Here is a 24199-nt window from a genome sequence, read left to right as displayed (position 1 = left end):
TTTGCTACTAAAATCTTTAGACCTATTTTTCTAGTTTTTTTTTTTTGAAGCTACCTATTTTTCTAGTTACTCTTGAGATTTCCACGTACATTTGTTCATGACTGAAAACAGTTTTCAGTATGTATAACCATATGCTTGTGGTAAAATTGGTAAATAAGTTAATATATGGAGAGTAATCTATTATGGGGTAGTGTCTATAAATAGAATAATATTATTTTTGTGGATATTGAAAGAAGAATTATGACTATTTTTACAGAACGAAGGGAGTATTTAGTTAAACTTAATTTTTTTATTATATTTAAAAATATGATAATTAAATTAATATTGATTTTCTGAAGTAAACATTGATTTTGAAGAAGGAAGAAAAACGGCTATCAATTTCTAAATAGTTGGTTTTTCTGATACAAAATACAAATTAATACAATGAAATCTCTTATTTATAACCTATGTTGCATAGGTGCGGGGGGCGGGTGCGGGAGCGATACGATTCCAGTGCGAGGATACGGATTTTTCAAAAATGGTAGGGTGCGATTCGTGAAGGATACGTCCGTGTTATATATATATATATATATATATATATATATATATATATATATATATATATAACATGGAACATTCAAAGAACTAAATCACAATTAAATCAAACAAAAGTTCTTATGTTATCCCATTAGTCAAAAACGAGTTTAACCTCCCAAAATGAAAGAGTAAGATTAGAATCTCCTATGCATTGTTACATCAAGGCTGACAAATATGAAAGAGTAAAATTAGAATCTCCTATACATGTTAAAAACATCATTTGTCACGCCCTACAACTCATCCTTCACGTCCACTGCTACATCAAGGCTGACAACAAACACAAAATAAAAGGAATTACCTAACAACAAAATGCAAAAACTAACTGAAAACAAAATACAATAAAATAATATAGACACTAACTCACCTATTAACATTCCACTTCTAAGAATTACTTGGTCCTTCTCCTTCTCCATCATCACAAAATAATATAGACTCCAACTCAGGTTCATCAAGAGATAGATTAGCAATTCCAAGAATTCCAATATCATCCATGGCATCAAATGCATCCCCTGCCACATCCCACATCTGAGATTCACCTTTCATATATTGTGGAGCTCTTCTTGATAGCAAACGGAGATTGCTATGTACATAGACCAAATCCTCAGCACGTTCTACAGTAATCTGATTTCTTTTTGTAGAGTGGATGAATGAATAAGTACTCCAATTCCTTTCACAGCATGATGAAGAAGAAACTTGACCAAGTAATCTCATAGCAAGAGGTCGAAGATGTGGGGCTCCTATACCATAAGCTACCCACCATTTCAGTGGATCCAACTTCAATCTATCTCGTATAGAATCTTCATCACCAAACTCTTCAAAGCATCCAAAAAAATTAGCAAACTCTAGTGTTACTGCTGTTCGTGTTTCTGCATCAGGAAAAAGACGTTTGATACAATTTTTTGTCATTTTAACAATATCTGCATCGTGATTTGGTGTTTGAAGATACGGATGCTCTTTTATCCAATCCTCTGTAATGCACCTGTAAAAAATTAAAATATTAGTTGTGTTCAAAATATAAAATATCAAATATATAATAGAATTACCTTGGATTCAAGGAATGAGCCAAGCAATGTAATTGAGACTGAGAGTGCGAGAGTGAGAATTCTGAGAGAGCGTGAGAGAGTCTAGGGCAAAAAATTGAAAATTTGAAAAAATTGAAAAATTGCAAAATAGCCCCCAAAAATTGAAGTTTTTCAAATTAACCCCAGTGCACCCTATTCGCACCGGATTCGTGAGTTTGACGCACCGGATTCGTGTGTCCGAATTTTTTTTTAAAATTTTATGGGGGGATTCGCCACGTGGCGAATCCCGTGCGAATCCCACGCGAATCGCACCCGCACCCCCTGTAAGTATCCGATACTGCAATGTGCTATTTTTTGGAGAATCCGTACATTAGTAGTTTATAACTAACTAACTATGATACAATCTAGACCGCACGTGTATTAGTTATCAGCACTCCATAATGCATTAGGCACATTATACATGGATCATCGTCTGCAACACAAATCACATATAAATTTGCATTTATCTATATTTATTTTAAGGGTTAATTGCCGCTAAATTCAAAAGCTTTTAAAAAATTCGCGATATTCTCACCAACTTCAAAATCGGCATATAAATACATGAATTGAAAATCCGTTCTTAATGTTCCCAAACTCAGAAAAAACCCCCAAATTGAAGGTGACGTGGACTACCGTAAATACAGCGTGGCATAGTCGGCGGTGCAAGAAAACGGCGTCGTTTTTTTTAAAACAATACGACGTCGTTTTTATTTCCAACCACAATTAAAAAAAAAAGAAAAAAGAAAAAGCAAAATTGGGGCTCTGATTTCCAGGTCGCCGGCGAGAGCTTCAAGCTCGGATGGCGAAGCCCCTCCCTGCCCTGAATCGCGGCCTCCCTCCCTGAATCTAGGCCCCAAATCGCAGCCTCCCTCGTCTCTGGTCTCCCTCTCCTTTCTACTCTCTCCCCTCTCCCCTCTCTCGATCTAAGGTTCCCAGCTAGACCAGAACACCCCCGCCGCCGTTGCTCACGATTCGAGCAACAACAATGGAAAATCAAGGATTCGAGCAACAAGAAGAAGGGGGGAGCGACTCGCCCCTCCCCTCTACGCGGCGTGGCCTCCCTCCTCGCGGCCTCCTCGCCGCCGTTGCTCCTCATAAAACCGGGCCGCTCACTGCCGCTCGTGCCCTAGGCCCCAAATTGCAGTTTTCGAAATCGCACCCTAGCCACCATCATCTCCACCCCTGTCTTTTCCGACCCAGTGAAGAAGGCCCAAGATTCCGGCTTCAAAATCAAGCTCATCACAATCGAATTCCCACAGAGATTCCGGCCTCCCCGACCACCTCCAAGCGTCACCTCACCCTCCTGGTCTCCTCCTTCTCCCGCCGCCACCGCTGACCATGCCTGCCTCCCTCCACTCTCTCTCTAAAACTCCCGACGACAGCAACCCTCCTCACGGCCTCCTTGCGCAGTGGCGTTTGCTTGGGCAGACGAATGACGGCGGCGCGGTGGTGGCGTGGTTGGGGGGTAGGGGAAGGGATGAGAGAGGGGAGAGGGGGTAGGTGGTCGGGGGGTTGGGGGGGTAGGTTTGGGGGTGTTTGGGGATGGGGGTAGGATTTTTTTATTTTTTTGTAAATTAATTTATTAATAAAGTATTATATTTTAATAAAATAAGATTATTAAAAAAATGAAAAAAATGACATGTAATACCTAATTGCCATGTATTTGACACATAATCAGTGATTGCCACCTCATCTCGCCGGAGTTAATAATTTTGGGAACATTAAGAACGGATTTTCAATTCATGTATTTATATGCCGATTTTGAAGTTGGTGAGAATATCGCGAATTTTTTAAAAGCTTTTGAATTTAGCGGCAATTAACCCTTATTTTAAACATTAAACAAAGTAAATATAAATTTCACTTTTTGCATTGCTAGTTGGCAAACGTCATTGAAGTCTACCTAATATAATATTCATCATATATATGATACTTATTTTTTATCACCTATATATGTCTTACATATATAGTTCTTTTTTAACATGTTATTTGGGTCGTTTACTTGCTTTCAGCGCTATACTTGCATGTCATTATATTTTTATTCTCTTGCAATAGAGTGATACACGATGATATTTACTTAATTTAAGATATAAGAAAAATAACAAGTTTATATTTTTAAAATCGATAGCATTTTCCAATAATATAAGTATGTATATTAAAAACTTGTACTATTACACAACACAAGTGTAAAATTATTAAACTATTACCAAATTAAATCGTAAAAAGTTGTATTTTTATAATCTCAAACTCAATAATGTGTGTTCGTGGGTATAGACGTATATATAGTGTTTAGTGTTTAGTTTAAGTCTTTTCTTAATGATGTACTGATTTACTTGTGTTTTTGAGTTAATTTAGTAATATTGTAATATTATAATATATTATATTATTATTATGATCCATGTTAAGTAGATATCTGTTCCATAGATCCGTACTCGGTTTGATCTACTTACGTGACCTAAAAGTAATAGATGATCAGCATATATGCCGGGAAAAACTTTGATATTTTAAGAATTATTATCTCCGAATAAATGCAAAGTTTAGTTAATCTATAGAAACAAAACCCAAAAAGAATACTTTTAACAAAGGAAATAAAAGATTGAATTAAAGCAGAGTCATGCAGCGATTAGGAAATAGGAATAGGGTTTGCATGCAGAATCCTTCCGTACGCCCTATAAATTCGGAAGAACCCTCCTCCCTCCCCCTCTCTCACTACTCTTACTTGAAAACAATCTCTCTCTCTCTTTCTCTCTAAAAACAGAGGTGAGAGAAGTTGCTTAATTAATTGCTTTTCTCTGGTTTCTGATTTGAGTTTCTAATGAGTCCTGCGAAGATCGACAATCCGGCTAGCCGGCTAGCCTCCTTCGCCAAGAGGCGCGCGAGCTTGTTCAAGAAGGCACACGAACTCGCCGTTCTTTGCGGTGCTGAAGTCGCCGTTATCATCTTTTCCGCTGATGGCAAACTCTATGAATTTGCTAGTTCCAGGTACAATTCCTCTCCACACTACTTACTTTTAACTTTTGATTTTTCTCTCTTCTTTCTTTCTGGTTTTGTTGTTACTGAATTTTGATTTATCGGTTTCAAATTCAGAATTCCCTGCATGATTTGTCGTGAAACAAATCATTCCTTCACGTGCTCTTTTCGTTTTCCTGTTATTGCTCTCTAATTGAGTTTTCAAGGGTTTGATCAGGAATTTTTGTTTCCCTTGCTGGTATTGATTAGTGATTTATGATCTCTATATAATTAGTGATTTTCTGGTTTATTAATTTAATTATATACTTAATTAGGATACCTTGGATAATGTTGCACCAGAAAATCAATTAATCTTTAGCAGTTAGAGTAGTAACTGAAAATATCCCCAATTTAATTTCTACGCTTTTACTAGTAATTGGCATGCAAGATTACTGGTAAAAGGAATAATAAACAGTTAGTACTTGGTCTTCATCAGTGCACAAAAAAACATATTGTTTTATGCATCTTGGTATGGATCTTTAGTTATTCAAATACCATATTTGGGGAGTTGAGTTAAACTATGTTTGTTGGTACAGCATGCAGAAAATTCTAACCAAATTCAAGATGTGCAAGGAGCTTGGCATTCGTGCTGCAATGCAGTCGACACCAGAAGTATGTTTCTTATAGCAAATCTAACTTTTATCCTTTTGTTTCACTATGCTGGCGCTTTTTTCCTTTGCCTTTCCATATAAAATACTCGGCTGAAATCAAAACATGCAGTATCCTTGGATGAATTTTGAATTGAACAAAATCTTCTAGAGTAGTTGTATATGTTGAAGTAGTATAGAAGCTCTCTTTGTAGGGTGATTATTTATAGGAGGACATTAAGTTGGATATGTTGTCTGTTCCTTCTAGTGATGGAGTTTGCACTACAAGTAATCTTAGAAAATTGTTTCTCTTTGGTTATGTAGAAGAAGAAAAGTGTGCATGGATGAAAAACACATGACTCGTTGAACTATCTATGTGATTGAAATTGACAACATTTGGTGATTATTACTAGATAATTAGCTCTGAGAGTATGATGAGCTCTGTTGATCTCCTATCACCAGCTCTTGCATAATATATATTGGTTAGGGTGTCTCATTTTTTCACAAAATATCTTGATTGATTATCTTTGTTAATAAATAAGTAGTATGTCTTAGGAGTTGAGTTTTCTGATTTTCCTCTTTTCTTAAACCACAAACAGAACCCTGACGAAGAGGTGCAGAAGGAGGCTGGTGTTAGGTAGTTAAACATTTTACTTTAGTAATCTCAATATTGCCATGAATTTTGAGAGAATCTCTGTTTTATTTTTATACTGGTTGTGATGTTCAGGAAATTTCTGGGTAAGGACTTAGCGCAGATGAGCTCACAGGAATTATCTGAGCTTGACGATAAATTAATCAAAGGGCTGTTGTTCATAAAGGATACAAAGGTTTGACATTTATGTCACATTCTTACTGTGATAAAATCTTTATACCAAAGCAGAAAGTTTTGGACGTCTTTAAAAGCATCTTCTGGTCTCTAAAAGAATGTCCAATTTTGCAGCTGCAACTGTTGAAGGATGAAGTGGAAAAATCAAGAATGCAGGTATGAAAGTAAAAGCATTTCCTTTTTCTTGTGTGCTGACTTGACTTGTTTACAGAGTTGAATATGATGATGGTATATAACTAGTAGAAATTAGAGTTTTGTTTTCTGTGAATAAAGGGGGCTGATTGCATTGCTATGTTCATTGCAGGAACTGCAGGTTGTGCAGAAAAACCAGATGTTGCTGAGACAGGCAAATCCATCTCCTACACTCTATGATAATAACCCCCTCTATATGCTTGGGCTTCCTCATGAATTACCGTTTCTTTCACTTGCACAAATGCAGGTTGAAGAGCTTAAAGGCTCCGTTGCACGATTAGTTTATGATCCAGTGCCAGTTTCTGTTTGCTTATCTGCAATGGAAGGCGATAGGGAATTTCTTCCATCTACCAGTTCTGCTGCCATCACTAGTAGCCCTGAAACAGAAAGCAACAACTTGCAAGATGCAACAGATATAGCAGCCCTCCCGTTAACCATTTGCGCAGCACCTACAAGCATTAATTCCAGCCCTTCAACGCCTGCTGATCCATCATCAACCAGTTTTGGAGCACCACTTGCTATATTGACAACGGCATTCAGCTCTCGCTCTGGTTTGTCACTCCAACGCCAAGTTTTCTTCTTCTTCTTTAATGTGCGTTATTGATGCAAATGCTACTTGTGTTATCCAGGCTACCACACGGATCACAGAGTGGAACTTGTTTGAGCTGAGGAAACTACATATAACATGCTAGTGCATTATTGGGCGTTAAATAGATGATATATGTACATATTTTTCTTTTCAACTATGGAGCTATCTTTCTTAGTACATTTACCTCCATCAATTTTTATGGCCCTCTCCTAATTGTGATGAATATATTCTAATTAGAATGAAAGCACCTTGCAGTTGCAGAGATGTACACAAGTTTTTGACGTTTTATATTTACCAATACAAGTTACACAGAAAAGGTTAAAATCAACTACTAGTTACAAACTTTATGATTTTTGATGTCGCTGAATATATGGACAAACTAGTTAATTCCCAACTTGAAAAAATAAAGTTGAATTGGGGTATGTTTCTATTCTGGAAACCTAATGTTTCCGAGCAACTGATTCCTTGCGTTCAAAACTCGAGAGAAGAGATGATCATTTTGGTTGTGTATCCCTTGTAGCAAATCCTCCATCACCTTCAATCTCCTCTTCACCTCCTCCACGGGTTGATCGCCAACCGCCATTTTCACCTCGATCACCTCTCGGTAGAACCTCGAATCCACGTCCTTCAACAACGGATCGTCTAATCCTCCTGCGTTTCTCCTCATCTCCAAGTAGGGCTCGGCGTCACCGCACAAGCCGGACACCACCAAACCCAGCGCCAATAATCCCAATTTCCTGCACAAAATTAGGGCTTCGAGAAGCACGTGTTCCTGCCGGGAGCACGCCGCGCGCTCTCCCAGCCTGACGACCGGCCTCTCGAGCTTCAGTTTCGGCGGCGTCGCGGCGAGGTGGAGGTGGTGGGGCGCGGACGGCGGCGATTTGTTGAGGGCGTGGAGAAGGAGCATTTTGGCGTGGGTGAGATCGGAGATGGACGAGGTGACGGCGTTGGAGAGGCTGAGCAAGTCGGAAGTGTAGGTGAGATACTCGTCGGTGAGGGCAGCGCCCCACTGCGGCATCGGGTAGTCGATCTGGATGGCTAGCTCCGCCAAGGCTGTGTTGGTTGCGTGGATCAGATGGAAGCATTTGTTGAAGCCTCGGAGCGAGAGCAGCTCCGATCCCGGCAGCAGGATCCCGGCGATGAATTCCGAGATTTCAGATCGGAAATCGGCGAGGGCAGCGGAGTTGAGGTGGCGATCCAGCGGGCTGGATGGGAATTTGAGGGAACGGCCCAGCTTTTCTACTGATAGCAGCATTTGATGGTGTATGAATAATGAATGTGGTGATGTGATGATATATATATGCATTTGAATAATGTTTCAAGTGGGCGGGTATTAGAAAACCATCAAAAAAAATCCAGCAACTGAAATTCAAATTGTTGTAATTGGAAAATGGTCAAAAATCCGTGTGAATTTTGCAAATTGCATATTGCTTCATCGCGTACGCATCTCTGCCTTGTTTCCACGCCTCTTCATATTTTGCTGTCTCTATCCAACAATGTTTATGCTTTTGGATAACAATCACCTTTCCCAAGTAATTTAAACGTGTTTCTAATTTGAAATTTGACTTTTTTAATTATTATTAGCTCCCCTAAAAAAGCTTGCTTCCTTGGACAATAGGTACTATTCTTTGTGTCTCATTTTTTTTTAATGGGGACTTTGCAAAAGGTATCCAAATTTGAATATGTACCAAATAAATCTAACTTTTGTATTTACTACAACATATAATTATTTGATTCTTTTAATATATGTTTGGCTGTAAAAATTGAAAAACTTAATCTAGTACAATAATTATCTGACTCATTGCACGGATTTTTTCATACTCTAGTACAACGATTATTTGACTTATTGTTTCTTGAATTTAGTACCTGACTAATAGGTGAGTTCTTCCATAAGGAATTAATTACGATCACACTTATATATGACTGTATTTATCAATTATGCGATAATATTTATCAATTATATAGTGAAATTTGATTATACCGCCGGTATAATTCAATTTACCGTTGTCATGTTTGATTATACCGGTGAGCACATACTTCTTACTCTGAATGGGCTGAAGGAATGAAGTATTATTTTTGTCCATTGCCGTCAGGCTTCGGGTTTGAACTCTAATAAATACAGTATTAAACTAGTTTTTGTAATAGGGTTCGAGTCTGTCCTCAGGGATCCCCATCCCATTGTCGAGTCGGGGAGCTTGATAGAGGGCTTGTGCTTGTGAGCTGGGCGCGAGAGAGCATATGTGGGGCTTCATGCTTGCACACATCTCAAATAAAAAAATTGTTTTTAAATTTCGGCCAACTTTTGAATTTTTATAAAAATAATTCAAAAAAACAAGTATATACTCCCTTCGTCCCATATTAAGTATCTATTTGAAAGTGACACAGGTTTTAATAAAGTAGTTGGATGTATTGTGAGTGGAATAAGGGTCTCACCTTTTATATGAGTGTTAAAATAATTAAAGTGAAACAATGAGTCTCACTTATTTTTACTGAAAATAGAAATAAATACCAAAATATAGAATGACCAAAAAAGAAAAGATAAATATTAAAAGTTGAGACAGAAGGAGTACAAAATTAAATTAATGTAGCTTCTCTTTTTAACATGTAAATACATTATCTACTTCCAAAGAAAAGTAGAGAATAAAAAAACTGAAAATTCACTAAGTAATACTTGAATGAAGTGAAGTTGCTGTGATGATAGTTGGTCGAACGCACTAAAAATCAGGGAATTGTATAACTATTTAATTTCATCGAAAATAAGAGAATACACATATCTTTATCATTTTTTAATGTTTATTATGATAGATTTTTTTTTTTTGGATAAAATGGAATAGTTTAATCGGGCAGCTCTTTTTCACTCATTTTCTCTTCAATGTTAGATAATATCTTTGGGTAGTGGTATAAAAATATTTTTCAACATTATAACAAGGGCAATATGATAAATTTAATAATTTATCTATCTATTTCAAACAAAGTAAACAAGTGTATAGAATAAAGGGAGAAGTAGCAAATAACCCCCTATCATACAACACACAACCCCCTAACACATTTACCTCCCTATCTCTTAATTGTGGACGGTTAGCCCCTCAACATCTCATAAAGAGTGCAAAATCCCTCATGTTCCTGACGGATACTTAACACCGTTAAATATATATATTTTCTTTTCTTATTTTTTATTTCACTATAATATTTGTTAAGTGAAATACACTCCTACAAATATTTCTACGAACCTCTATCATTAAATATAAATTCGCATTTTTTGGAACAATCGACGAATACCCAAAGATTAAAATATGCTCATGCAATTGCTTCTATTTATTTATCCAAGAAGCTTGATCCATTGACCATGATATCCAAGTGGTATGATAGAGAAAAATACGTGAAAGCTTATGAGCACCCAATCTTACATATTTTAATCTTTGCGTATTCGTCGATTGTTCCCAAAAAATGCAAATTTATATTTAATGATAGTTGTTAATTACTTAATTAAGGTTGAGTTTTGCGTAGAAATATTTGTAGCAATGTATTTTGCTTAACAAATATTATAGCGAAATAAGAAATAAAGAAAATTAAAAAATATTTAACGGTGTTAAGTATCCATCAGAAACATGGGATTTTTGCAGTCTTTTATGAGATGTTGAGGGGCTAATAGCTCACAATTAAGAGATAGGAAGGTAAATGTGTTAGGGGTTGTATGATAGGGGGCTATTTGCTACTTCTCTCTAGAATAAATCATAAATATAGTACTCTCTCCATCCCACTATAAGTGGCCTGTTTTCATAAATGAAAAAAATTAACCATTAAAAATATATAGGCCCTATTATTTTTAACCAATTTACACATTCTCCATAATTCTCGTGCTGAAAGTTTTGAGCCACTTATAATCGGACAGATGAAGTATATGATAAGTCTTTTTTTCATCACTAGGAGTATATGATAAAAATGAAGAAAAAGATAATAGTATTTTTTTTATCCATTTTTTTTAAATAAAAATTTTACAATAAAACTAAACGCAACCTTAGAGGCTTGCAATTAAAGTATTAACATACCAACAAAATACTTGGTCTCACAGAATAAGCGCAGAAAGGAGTTGGTTAGGACTAGGGGTGGCACGGTACGGTATACCTTATTAAATCGACCATACCTTATACCTTATCTTTACCTCCGGTATGGAGAAAATTCATACCTTTACCTTACCTTTACCTACGGTATACCTTAGTTCGGTATACCTTAAGTACGGTATGGAGAATATACAAAACCTTTACCGTACCTTTATTTCGGTATACCTTACCGAATTTCGGTATACCGTACTTTCACGGTATACCGCACTTTAACGGTATACCAAAATAATCGGTATTATCAAAATCGAAAAAATTCAATTGGTATACCGTACTTTATATTCGCATACTTGTATGCATTCATGTAATATATAATAAATTATATAAATGTTATAAGTTACATATAATTTATATGTTAGAAGTAATATTATTTATAATATAATACTAATATTATAACTATGCTATTATATATGTAACCATTATAAGTTAGATGCATAATTTATTGTAAAACAATAATTTTAGTTATATATTATAACTATACTATAATATCAAAATAAATAATTTTATTTTATTGTATAACTTATACTATATACTATATTTTATTTGTTTTTGTATCATTTGATGATATTTATAAATTTATAAGTTATATAGTATATACTATATACTATATAGATGTTATAAGTTATATGAGATTTATAAGTTAGATGTAATCTAAGTTATAATATAATATCAATATTAATTATAGCTATGCTATTATATACATAGATGTTACACGTCAGATGTATAATTTATTGTAGAACAATAATCTTAGTTATATAATATAGAATATTATATTATAACTATGTTATGATATCAATATAAATAATTCAGTTATATTAAATTATATAGCTTACATACTATGTTATATTTTATTCACTTTTATATCATTTGATGATATTTATATTCGCATACTTGTATGCATTCATGTAATATATAGTAAATTGTATAGATGTTATAAGTTACATATAATTTATATGTTAGACGTAATATTATTTATAATATAATACTAATATTATAACTATGCTATTATATATGTAACTATTATAAGTTAGATGTATAATATATTGTAAAACAATAATTTTAATTATATATTATAACTATACTATAATATCAAAATAAACAATTTTATTTTATTGTATGACTTATACTATATACTATATTTTATTTATTTTTGTATCATTTGATGATATTTATAAATTCATGTACAATTGTATATATTCACATAATATAGATTATATACATCATTTTATAAAATTTATAAATATTTTTAAAAATATAGACATAAAAATAAATATTATATATTTTAAAACTATAGATTTTGATACAATATATACCGCGATTTTCGGTATACCAATATATACGGACAACTGTGGTATATCAGAATAAGGTATTGTACCTTATTACCGGTATATACCGAATATTAAGGTATACCAGAATAAGGTATGATACCGCATCACCGGTATATACAGTAATATTCTGTATACCAGTAATACGGTATCATACCGTATTCTGGTATATACCTTTTTTCTGGTATATACCTTTAATACGGTATTTATTGATTTTTTCGGTATATACCGCGGTATCGGTATACACCGGTATACCCCGATATTTGGAAAATTCATACATTTACCTTACCGTAAATCTTCGGTACGGTATCATACCTTACCAAAAAAACCGGTATACCTTAAATTCGGTATTTTGCGGTATTTTACGGTACGGTATGACCGGTATACCGAATTTTCGGTATATTTTTCCAGCCCTAGTTAGGACTTGGGAGCAAGAGAAATAACTGGGAAAATCAGATTTTTTTTATCGCTCTAATTATAGATAAATTTAAAGAGGCTCCAGGGTGACTTTGAATACCCTCGTCCTATTTATTTCTTCAAAGTCAACTTAGACTAACACTGAAAATGTTGCATGGAAATTAATCTAAATCATGGGATTCTAAATTTCTAATAACCAATGAGAAGTCATCAAACATGAGTGAGTTGAATATCATCTACTAACCATTTTCCATGTACCCAACCAACTCCTCAGCCTTCTTCAAATTTCTTTCCTTATTCAATTGATTCATCAACATATTTAATCTAGATATATTCCCAACCTGATTATCTCTCCATACAAGTAAAGCACATATCTCATTCAACCTAAACATACAATTCCACGTCGCCAAAACCCTCATCAACCCAAACAGGAAGTTCACCATCTCAAACAATAGAAGCACATTAATTTTAGGGTTAATAGTATTTTATGTCCCGAACTTTCAGCGTTTTCCATAAAATGTCCTAAACTTTCATTTTTTTTCTAAAAAACCCAGAATTTTTAAATTTTTTTACAAAAGGTCCCGCTATACAAAATTTGATGACGAAAATATGATAAAAAAACCCCCACAAACTTTCAGCATTTTCCAATAATGGTGGTTCCTAATATGATTTTCCATTAATAACGGTCCCCAAAATATTTATTTTGACGAGACAATTCATCTTTTTGTCACCGAATTTTGTATAGCGGGTCATTTTACGAAAAAGTCTGAAAGTTCGAGATTTTTTAAGAGAAAATTAAAGTTAGGGACATTTTGTGGAAAATGCTGAAAGTTCAAGACATAAAACACTATCCTTAATTTTAAATGTATAATTGTTCACTATGAACTAATCCATCATTGCCATCAACACAAAGTTACAACAAAGAAGCCTATTAAAGCAAGAGAACCAAAAATATTTCCATGGCTGACTCAAGATGATACCTTTTGAGGTATACTATCAGCCTAATTGACCACAAAATCAGAAAGCAAAATTTCCTTGTATCTGTGCCCACCACATGCCAAAATCAAAGAGATAAACAAAACAAATGCACAACACTGTGAGTCTGTGATCAACCCAAGCCACAGATCAAATCACAAACAAGAAATATTTCACTTGCAACGCACAATATTAAACTATGATAGATATTGCGATTATACTCTATGATTGGGTTTTGAAATTTTAAAGTGGTCAGGAAGAATTAACTATGTATGTATCTCAAAACTGGTATTTCCACCAAAATATAGTATAAAAAATGGATCCGCAATTACTTTTTTCCTCCCAAATGCTACAAATTTAGCCACCACCACACTTGTACACAAGATTACAGAACACCTAATCTAATAAATCAAACTCATCCACCATAAGCACATAGCTTACAGGGAGTATAACCAAAAATTTAATAAGACCTGTGAATATTTCAAGCGACGGCGACGGGCTGTGGCTTCGGAGGCTCGACTCTTTTGTTGGATTTCTCCTGAAAATCTTCCATGTTGTAGATGACGGTGATGTACAGCGAGCAGCTCGGGCAGCGAGCGATTTCCTCACCGAGTCGGAGGTCCTCTTTTGTGATCTGGAAAAGATCGCCGCAGGGGCAAGGGTAGGTGAAGGCCTGAAGCTCTTTGTTCCACTCCATGTCTTCAATCTCCACGTCGTCGTACGACATCGTTGCAAAATTTAGGGTTTTCTCTTCACCCTTGAGAAGAGGAATAATAAAAGGGGGTTTAGTTTGAGGGGCATTTGATATTATAAATTATAAGAATATGTGGGGCTCCTCTAATGTGTAGAAGAATAAATCTATCGTTGTCTAGAATTTATTCTTCGTCTATTCGGGGCAGAGTGGGTACCCGACCCCGATTTAACCGAAATTCTAATTGGTTTAATCACATTCCTACAGAAGTTGAATTATTCATCATCGATTCACCCACAATGACAAGTTGGAGACAAATAGCACGAAAGACCAAATTAAGTAGATTTTAGTAAGTTACATGCCATAATTGTTTTCGATATTATGAGAGCAGTTTAGCAATAAGAAATTAACAAGTTGCATGCATTACAAGATTTTAGCAAGATGCAAGCAAGTATAAACATTTAGTAATTAATTCTGCCAAACTGCTGCTGATAAGAGGGAAGAGATTTTGTTGGACTTGAAGAACAGAGCAACCTTGCATCAGTCAGAACATCACCGGGTTTTTTATTATTTATACATTTTAAACTATACATCTTGTTTCTTTATCAAATGGACAAGGATTCTATCCTAACAGAAATCACTAGTTCTCCACAAAATTTTATTATTTAAATTAGCATTCACCAATATATGTCATGTACAATATATATGCCGGGGCATGTAATCTATTTACTATTCTGAGATAGAAGATGAAACATATATAGTTCACAAAGAAAATAATTAAGTGATAAGTTTTGAAACTATGATGCCCACGTAGTGCTAATGTATGCAAAGTGGCAGTCTCCATCATGCAGCAAGAAGACTCAGAAGCTAAAAACAGCTTTATATGAACAAACTAGCATCTAATATATGCATCAAGAATAGAAGCATCATGGGTTCGGGCTTCCATCAAACAAGCATTTAACTAATAGTTTGAAATTCATAGTGAAGCTAATGCGCTAACATGTGTAACACAGAGAGATAGCTACCATCATAAGTGGTGAGAGGAGAAACCAACAAACATCCATTATAATCAACTACATCAACGATATAAGGTGAAATTACTATGCTAAGTTTCAGGGCTGGTCAAATTACATGGCCTACAACAGCTTGGCAGCTCAAGTATTTAGATATTTGTCCAAGAGAATTACTATTTTTTTTAGAAGATAAATTACTATGCTAAGATAACATGCACAATTTCAAGTTACCTTTGTCATTTGAAGTTAATACACTAAATCTAGGAGCACCAGAACAAGTGTTGTGTGGAAAGAAAAAAGCATAAACTGACATTTGAAGTTAATAGTGAAAATCGCTGGAGGCGACCTCAAGCAAGGAGACGCTGAAGCGCACCTATGTGCGCCTCTGTAAGATTTTTGTGTATGCGCGCCTCGTTGGCGAAAGACGGCCGCCTCCACACGCAGAGGCGCTGGGGCGATGCCGAGAATGTAGGAATCGGGAAGATGCAGGCATATTTAAATAAACGGATTTCGGCAGCAATTTCAAATTTTCAGACGTGATTTAAGCAATTATACATATAAACATGGATTTCAGTAATCACACCAACAAAATTCATTCAATATCTTCACCATATATATATATGTGTGTGTGTGTGTGGTGAAATCATCTTCCATAAATACCTTTTCTTGAATCTGCTGTTGTGTCCCCAAACTCTTGAATTGAAGATGGAGACGAGGGAGAAGGGGAATTAGGGCTCAAAACGAATCTGCTCCTGTGTGGAATAGGTTAATTAAAGATTGTTAGCTTTACGACTTTTTTATCTCTCTTTTATTTTCATTTTTTCTCCTTTATTTTAAGACCATCTTTATCAACAACCTACACCAACCCAACTTTTTAATAAAAAATTCATTTCTCTCTCTTCCACATACACAATCTATAATTCAACAACCTTTATCTTTTATCAATGACCCCTTTCAACCTATACCAACCCAATTTTTTAATAAAAAATTCTTTTCTCTCTCTTCCACATATACAATTTAAAATATATTTACTAATATTATTATTTATGATTATATACTTTACTAATATATTTATCTTTTATCAATGATCCTTTCAACCTAAAATATATTTACCAATATTATTATTTATTATTACATATTTTTTACATTTGATTTTTTATATTTAAAAAATATATAATAGTTATTTATATTCATAATTAGCAATTTAAAAATTTCTACACTTAAATGAAGCTATAAACTCAATAACAAAATAAAGCTTACAAAACAAACTAAATTTTTTATAGATACGTGAAATATTAAAATGCAAATACGAAAGATACAAGGTAAAATTTAACTAACACTACCAAATTTTTGCCATATATGCTCAATCAAATCGTTTTTTAGAGCTGCATGAGCTTGTCTATTGCGGAGTTGTTCCCTATTAGTCATATATGTGGACAAGCTTGCAATGCGTTCAGTAGAGTATCGAAACTGTTGATCTCCATCTTCTTCTTGTACTCTTGTAGGATTATCCATAAAAAACTCTGTGGGATCATAATAATTTTGGTATGTCTCATGTTCATCTTCTACTATCATATTGTGTATAATGATACAAGCCATCATAATTTTTCCCATCAAATCCTTGTCCCAAATAAGACATGGGCGTCGAAGAAATGCAAAACGAGCTTGTAGAACTCCAAACGCTCGCTCGACATCTTTTCTAACAGCCTCTTGGTATTGAGCAAACAACTTGTGCTTTCGAGTTTGTGGAGCAACAATTGACTTGACAAATACGGCCCATGGAGGGTATATGCCGTCGGTGAGATAATATGCCATATTATTTTCATGACCATTCACAACGTAATTAACTTTTGGTGCTCGACCTTCTAAGATATCACTAAAAAGTGGAGATCAATGGAGTACATTAATATCATTGCACGAACCTGGAGTCCCAAAGAAAGCATGCCATATCCATAAGTCATATGAAGCAACAACTTCCAAAATGATTGTTGGTTTTCCGCTCCTCCCAGCATATTGCCCAGCCCATCCAGTTGGACAATTTTTCCATTCCCAATGCATGCAATCAATACTGCCAATCATGCCCGGAAATCCACGTTCTTCCCCAATATAGAGCAACCTTGCCAAATCTTGTTCAGTAGGCCTTCTGAGATACTCGTCACTGAAGCAGGAAATGATACCTTCTACGAATTTTATTAGAAATATCCTTGTTGCAGCTTCACTCATTCGCAAGTATTCATCAACAACATCAGTTGACGAACCATACGCCAACACCCGTATTGCTCCAGTACATTTCACCAACGGTGATAGACCTTGTCTACCTGTGGCATCAGGTATTTGTTGAAAATATTCGTCATTGGCAGTAATGGCCTCCACTATACGAAGAAACAAATTTTTTTGCATGCGAAATCTACGTCGAAAAATCTGAGGAGTATACGTCGGCCTTTCCACAAATTAGTCATTCATCAAACGTTGCTCGCCAATCTCGCGTTCTCTGTTACAGTTCCTTCTTCTTGCTCGGGGAGCGGGATCTCCATCAATTAGATTGAGATTGGCTAGGAGCATACCCTCGATGATGCGATCGATTTGATGATTTTGTTCAGCGACTCGCTCTTCCCATTCATCAAAATCGTCAAAATTGCAAGAGTCGGAACTTGAATCTGAATCTACCATTTCAAGAGTGATAATTTGTAAAATGAGAGAGAAAGAAATTTTACTTGAGAAGAAGCAGAAGAGTTTATCGAAATATAGTGTAATGTTAATAGATATATAAAATTATTTTGTATAGCTAAGTTTGACATGTGATTTTGGACTCATCAGAGCTGAATAGACAACTCACTATTATCTTATCAAATCTGAGCTAGTGTCCAAGTAGCTTCTGCAATGACAATTCAATGAACATGATAAAGTTATGGTAAAATTATGATAAAGCTTCTGCAGCATATGCGTGTAAATATAGATTGTCATAACTTTTGTTCATGCATGCATGTGTATATAGTCAAAGTTAAATAAATGAATGGATAATATATATATATATATATATATATATATATATAGGGGGCGGTTATTCAATAAACCACCCTTATTTTAAGAATTACGAACTAGCAAAAATGCATGAATTTTATGTATAACACGCACGAATAAACTGTATAAAGGCATGAATTGCGAAAAATAATTTTTTGCTACATTTGGGATTCGAACTCAGGACCATGAATTTATCCAACAAGGTGATGAATCAACCGTAGATCTTGATGATCTAAGGGCTGAAAATGGTTCCTAATTTATATTTTAAGAAACGTTCTTATTTTAGCCTTCCCCTATATATATATATATATATATATATAATATATATATTATATATTATATAATATAATATAATATATAATACATAGATACCATTATATTATATATTATATTATAATATTATATAGATACCATTATATTATATATAATATAATACATATATTATATAGATACCATTATATTATATAGATAATATAATATTATATTATATATTATATTATATAGATACCATTATATTATATATTTAGATATTTAGATACCATTATATTATATCTAGATATTTAAATATCTATATAATATATATTTAGATATCTATATATTCGTAGATATTATATCTACGAATTTGATATTTAGATACCATTATATTATATATTATATTATAATACATATATTATATATTACATATATATATTATATTATATATATATATTATATTATTATATTATATATGATATAATATAATATATAACTTTGAACTTAAATTAAATGTAATGAAATGAGCTGACAACTTAAATTAAAATGACATGCAAGGGTTTTGATAGCTACCATTTCAAATCCCACGTCAAATAATTAAAATGACATAGATTACTCATTGATACTACATTAATTAGATAGAAGCTAATTCAAATCCCATAATCATATAATTAAAATCACATAAACTAAAATTACAACAAACGAAACTACATTGACTGTCTAAACACAATTTCAATTAGACGACGTTTCATCTCTTCATCTTCCGGGGACAAATTATCTTTTGCCAACAATGTGTTCAACATAACTTCCTTCATCTTAATAGCCTTTCTCTGTTCCTTCTTCAGCTCCAAGTCGACTCTAGCCTCGTGTAGTTTGGTCATTGCTTCGACCTCATTGTCTTTAGTTAGTCTCAAAGCACGAATTTCTGCAACAACTTCATTATTAGATGAAGATTCTGATATCTTACCTTTTCCTTTTCTTTTGGCTTTATCTCTTCCTATAGGACGAGGAATAGTTGAACAATCACTAGTTGGAGTTTCTGGGTTGGAAGGTGCAGAATAATCTCCATGTTCGGAAGTCCTCGATCTTTTGGAGCTGCCACCACTCTCTTCATTAGAAACTTCATCTTCAGGACGTAGTCATGTTGAGCCCTCAAATGAAACATTCCATTTAGGGTGTTTACACATGACTTCGTTGAATACAACTAAATCCTGAAACCTGCAACCACATGTTTCATTATAAATTGCATGAGCTTCTTTTTCAACATCTGCTTGGCTCATTCCACTCCTTTTCCGACTATATGCTTCCTTGCAAGCAGCAAGCCACTTGTTTCCATTTTCATTTAGTCGTTTCCAACGACCTTTTATCATATCGACATTTCTTTCGCTGAGTTCTTCTGGATTATCTGCTTGAGCTTGTTCATACAACTTGTGAACTCGTGTCCACAGAGATAAACCTTTTTGATGTCTGCCATGTACATTATCTTCACTAGCGATACACCAAGATGACATTAGAGCTACATCTTCTTTTACACACCAAATATTTTTTTGCCCTCTTCGATTTTTGTCTGACTTTTGGCCTTCAGTAAACAAAGCCCGAGTAATATTTTGTGGTGACTGGACTTGTTCAAAGGTAGGAATTTGAGTGAGATTTGGAGAAAATTGAGAATTTTGATAATATGAAGAGTTTTGTTGATCTTGGGAATTTGAATAATACGGAGAGTTGAAAAAAGATTGGAAGTTTGGAAAAGGATTTGGATCATTTGGATCCATGTACTCAGATGATGTTTTTTACGTAAATAAAAGTATGAAAGATAGAGAAAAAAGAAATAGGGAAGAAAAATGATGCATGAAGTATGTTGTTGTGTCTGCTATATATAGAGCAGGAGACAATGTCTACGGAAATATTTTTAATTACAAATATGATTTACAAAAGTAGGATAAAATGGTTTAGAAAATTAAGCAAAACAATCATTAGTTAAATCATGATATTTGTGCCACATGGCAGCTCAAGAGTAAAGGTTATTACAAGTTGGTCTGCAATTAATTTTACAATTGGTTGTTGATCAATTTAAATTTTAACATTTTTTTTAATTTACTTATTTTGTCTTGTAGTGATGACCCTCAACAACCGGTCATTGATAAAAGTGGTCTAACAAATAAGGATAAATATCATTTTTTGGCCTATCGTTTTAGCGTTTTCTCAAATATATCCCACCCTAAGCATATTTACAAAACAATACTCATCGTTTCATTTTTTTTCTTATTTGTGGCCCGCAAAAATTTTCCGACTACCGGTAAATGACGTCAGCATTTAAAAAAAAGAAAAGAAAATAAATCGCGTCTGTACAACACTTCGGGGCAGTGCTGCGCAGAGCTGTGCCGGGCAGCGCAGGCAGAGCTGCACAGAGCTGCGCGCTGGCCAGAGCTAACGGTGCGGGGCTGCTTAGCGATTCAAGGGCATGGCTGCACGGAGAAAGGTGCAGGGCTGCGTAGGGCTGGCATGCGGAGAGTTGCGTTTCCGGGCCAGAGCTGCGCTGGGAAACGCTGTCGGGCCAGGGCTGAGCTGAGCACAGCAACGCTGAAGAGGCCTTCCAGTGCAGGGCTGCAGCTTCCAGGCCAGGCCAGCGCTGGGGCAGGGAAGTGCTTAGCACTGGGATGGGATTGCGCTTCTTTAACTTATGATGTGTATTTTCTTTCTTTTTTTCTTTTTTTTTAAATGTTGACGTGTAATAGCTACATGGCACTTGGCCGGAACACATCATTTACCGGTAGCCGGAAAATTTTTGCGGGCCACAAATAAGAAAAAAATGAAACGATGGGTATTGTTTTGTAAATATGCTTAGGGTGGGATATATTTGAGAAAACGCTCAAACGATGGGCCAAAAAGTGATATTTACCCAACAAATAATAATTCAACTTACGATAAAGGGTACTAATTTAAGAGAAAAATAGCAACTTAACCCCTAAGTCCTAACAGAGACACACTTATGACCAATAGCCCCTATATACTCAACATGCGATAAATCAGGCAGAGGGAGGCGGCAGAAAAGAGCAAATAAGAGCTTCTCCAGCCCCAAAAATTGGAGCTGGATCGAGCTGGTGTAAAGGAAATGGATAGGGCTCGAGGGAGGCATGAAGGCTCATGCCTTGGCACGAAGAGAAAGGTTGAAGCCGTGTGTATCTCACGCATGAATTTCTTTTTTCAAAAAAATAAACTTAAATCTGAAATACAGCCGTTGCAAACAGTTAATTTTCTTTTCTTTTTTTTCTTTCTTTTGATCGTTGCAAATGCTTTTTTTTTTTCCTTTTTTCTTCTATAAATACTACACTTTCTCTTCTTCTTTTTTCACATATTCTACAAACTCTCTACAATTTCTCCACACTCTTTAATGTTTATATCAACTTCAAGCAATGGAGGAAGGTTTTGATGAATTTTTCAAGAAGTATTCTCATGATGCGGCCATTCCGACTACCAACCCGATGATGGGGTTCACTCATTTCTTCCAAGCGTCCAACGCGTTAGAGGTGGGCAATGTTCCACCCTCGGCGGACCCACCCCCCGTTGTCGACGAAGTGAAGCCGAAGGCTGCAAAGGGATCCGTAGTGGTTACACCTCCGTCGAGACGTAGCTCATATGCATGTTGTGGGCTGAGGCTACCCACAACTCCATATTGGGAGATAGTTAAAAGGCTCCCGAATATTCGGGTAGCATCACAGAAAAATATAACGCGAGAAGGCCACCGGGAACTACTCATCGTGAGCTCTGACTTATCAAATCTCATTTTCAACGCGTTCAAAAGAGTGTTAAAGCTTGGGAGGCAATATACGACAAGTGCAAAGACAATTGGGGAAGCGTGATGAGCGACGAACAAATCAGTGAAGCCGCGCAAGAAATCTACGAGTCCAACCATGGAGCTCGATTCAAGTACGTCAAATATTGGCACATTTTGCGCAAATGTCAAAAGTTCGCATCTCAGGGCGAAGATGTTCATTCCTCTAAGAAGTCGAAGGGATCCAACGGAGCGCCAACTACAACATCCTCGGAGCCGAGCATCACGATGCGGCCCCAAGGCTAGAAGGCGGCGAAGCGCGACAAAGAAAAATGGAAGAAGGATGAATCATCGTCGGACAAGTTGGCGTACTAAATGGCACTTGAACACGTCGCCGAGATCATGAAAGAACATGCCATTCAAACTGGTTCTATCGCCAAGGCAAAATTCAAAAAAGCCGACGTGCGAGCCAAAGAAGTCGAGGGAAGGCTGCGAGAAGCCGAAGTACGAAGATAAGAGCTTGATTACAAAATTCTCAACACAGACACTTCGGCTATGTCGGAGGCTCATTGCACAATAATATGCTCAAGGACATGATGAGGTGTAGAGGATTGATTTAAATTTATGTTGTGCATTTGGTGCATGGGGTGCATGCATATATGGGCCGTTCGTAGGGGATCGAAGCTTACAAATAGATAAAGTTTGTTTTTAGAGTTTGTTAGCTAGAGATCTTTTATGTGGTTTTTCTTGAGAGCTGATATCATTCTTTTCTTTGCGAGTTGGGAGAGAGAGTTATTTCATTCCTTGATAGTGAGTAGTTTACTGGACTTGTATAGAGAGGTTTTGTGAGAGAAGAGCCAGGTTGAGCTCGATCATATCTGTTGTAACTCATTTACTGTTCCATTGAAATAGTGAAGAAGATCATCTGCCGTAGACGTAGGTTTTGATAACCGAATCACGTAAAACCCTGGTGTCTCTCTCATATTTTCTCTTTCGATTACTTGCTGTGTGATCGTGAGTTCGATCGATTCCAATAGCCTCTACTTATGTAATTTTTATTTAATTTTAATTATTTAAATTTATGTAATCTTTATTTTATTTTAATTAATGGAACATTGAAAATTAAATTAAAAGAGTAAAAAAATGAGATTAATTGGAAATTGAGATTTTAGCGCCATTGTAAGCGCCAATACACTGGAGGGGGGTGGCACTAAGGTGGGGACCACCAATTAGCGCAACTCCAAGCGCCAAGGGCTGGAGATGCTCTAAGAATATGTCGAAAGAAACGAAGAAGAACGTTCAAGATAGATCAGAGAGAGGCGGCACAAGAGAGCAAAATAGGGTTTCAAGAATGTGGGGTGATGAATATTCGAGAGACTCAGCAAAATGAGGGTCGAATTTGAAATTGGGCCAAAGTAAAATTAGACTAATTGCATTCATAGCTTAAATTAGGAAAAGATAAGGGTACACTTAATTATGTTGATTAAGATTTTAATTTATTTTTTTTCCAAAAATAGAAATGAATTGGGATGGCTAAAAAATATTGATTCACTTTCGATAGGACGGAGGGAGTAACATTATATTTATATTTTTATTTTTATAAAATAAAATAGCATTGATTATATATATAATGTACCCTCTTTTTAAAACTATATACTCTCATTGTCTTTGAAAAACATGCATATTTTATCATTTTGGATTATTTCCTAAAAATGCATTTTTTTTATGTTTGAATACTACTTCACCACAATTTATTTATTTTTTATTCCTATTTTTTA

General features: G+C 35.2%; 4 protein-coding genes across 4 annotated transcripts; 1 reads left to right on the top strand and 3 right to left on the bottom strand.

Moving 5' to 3' along the window:
- The first annotated feature begins 4262 nt into the window (after positions 1 to 4262).
- Positions 4263 to 8100, top strand: LOC131022352 (MADS-box protein AGL71-like). The gene is made up of 8 exons (XM_057951807.1): positions 4263 to 4616; positions 5180 to 5255; positions 5830 to 5867; positions 5958 to 6057; positions 6171 to 6212; positions 6361 to 6402; positions 6496 to 6799; positions 6878 to 8100. The coding sequence occupies exons 1-8, from the start codon at positions 4450 to 4452 to the stop codon at positions 6910 to 6912; spliced, it is 804 nt and encodes a 267-aa protein (XP_057807790.1). The 5' UTR covers positions 4263 to 4449; the 3' UTR covers positions 6913 to 8100.
- Positions 8101 to 13945: 5845 nt separating this feature from the next.
- LOC131022351 (diphthamide biosynthesis protein 3-like) lies at positions 13946 to 16195 on the bottom strand. Its single transcript, XM_057951806.1, has 2 exons — positions 16037 to 16195; positions 13946 to 14429 (listed from the first exon to the last, which is right to left on the bottom strand). The coding sequence occupies exon 2, from the start codon at positions 14397 to 14399 to the stop codon at positions 14154 to 14156; it is 246 nt and encodes an 81-aa protein (XP_057807789.1). The 5' UTR covers positions 14400 to 14429; positions 16037 to 16195; the 3' UTR covers positions 13946 to 14153.
- A 943-nt stretch (positions 16196 to 17138) lies between these two features.
- LOC131022350 (uncharacterized) lies at positions 17139 to 17894 on the bottom strand. The gene has a single exon (XM_057951805.1). It carries the CDS (start codon positions 17774 to 17776, stop codon positions 17267 to 17269), a length of 510 nt encoding a protein of 169 aa, XP_057807788.1. The 5' UTR covers positions 17777 to 17894; the 3' UTR covers positions 17139 to 17266.
- A 1462-nt stretch (positions 17895 to 19356) lies between these two features.
- LOC131022888 (uncharacterized) lies at positions 19357 to 20160 on the bottom strand. Its single transcript, XM_057952432.1, has 2 exons — positions 19833 to 20160; positions 19357 to 19775 (listed from the first exon to the last, which is right to left on the bottom strand). Exons 1-2 carry the CDS (start codon positions 20158 to 20160, stop codon positions 19357 to 19359), a joined length of 747 nt encoding a protein of 248 aa, XP_057808415.1.
- Positions 20161 to 24199: the final 4039 nt, after the last annotated feature.

Source organism: Salvia miltiorrhiza, chromosome 4, assembly GCF_028751815.1.
Source record: "Salvia miltiorrhiza cultivar Shanhuang (shh) chromosome 4, IMPLAD_Smil_shh, whole genome shotgun sequence".
Classification (NCBI taxonomy): domain Eukaryota; kingdom Viridiplantae; phylum Streptophyta; class Magnoliopsida; order Lamiales; family Lamiaceae; genus Salvia; species Salvia miltiorrhiza.
The sequence above is the reverse complement of the archived record's forward strand: the minus strand, read 5'-3'. Positions and strand labels throughout refer to the sequence as shown.

Excerpts from the sequence above, each read along its gene's own strand:
- LOC131022352 (XM_057951807.1), top strand. The coding sequence starts at position 4,450 with ATGAGTCCTGCGAAGATCGACAATCCGGCTAGCCGGCTAGCCTCCTTC. Across the intron at positions 4,617-5,179 it reads TATGAATTTGCTAGTTCCAG|CATGCAGAAAATTCTAACCA; the intron begins GTACAATTCCTC and ends TTGTTGGTACAG. Across the intron at positions 5,868-5,957 it reads CAGAAGGAGGCTGGTGTTAG|GAAATTTCTGGGTAAGGACT; the intron begins GTAGTTAAACAT and ends TGTGATGTTCAG.
- LOC131022351 (XM_057951806.1), bottom strand. The coding sequence starts at position 14,399 with ATGTCGTACGACGACGTGGAGATTGAAGACATGGAGTGGAACAAAGAG.
- LOC131022350 (XM_057951805.1), bottom strand. The coding sequence starts at position 17,776 with ATGCAAAAAAATTTGTTTCTTCGTATAGTGGAGGCCATTACTGCCAAT.
- LOC131022888 (XM_057952432.1), bottom strand. The coding sequence starts at position 20,160 with ATGTCATCTTGGTGTATCGCTAGTGAAGATAATGTACATGGCAGACAT. Across the intron at positions 19,776-19,832 it reads TGTATTCAACGAAGTCATGT|ATGAAGTTTCTAATGAAGAG; the intron begins GTAAACACCCTA and ends TACGTCCTGAAG.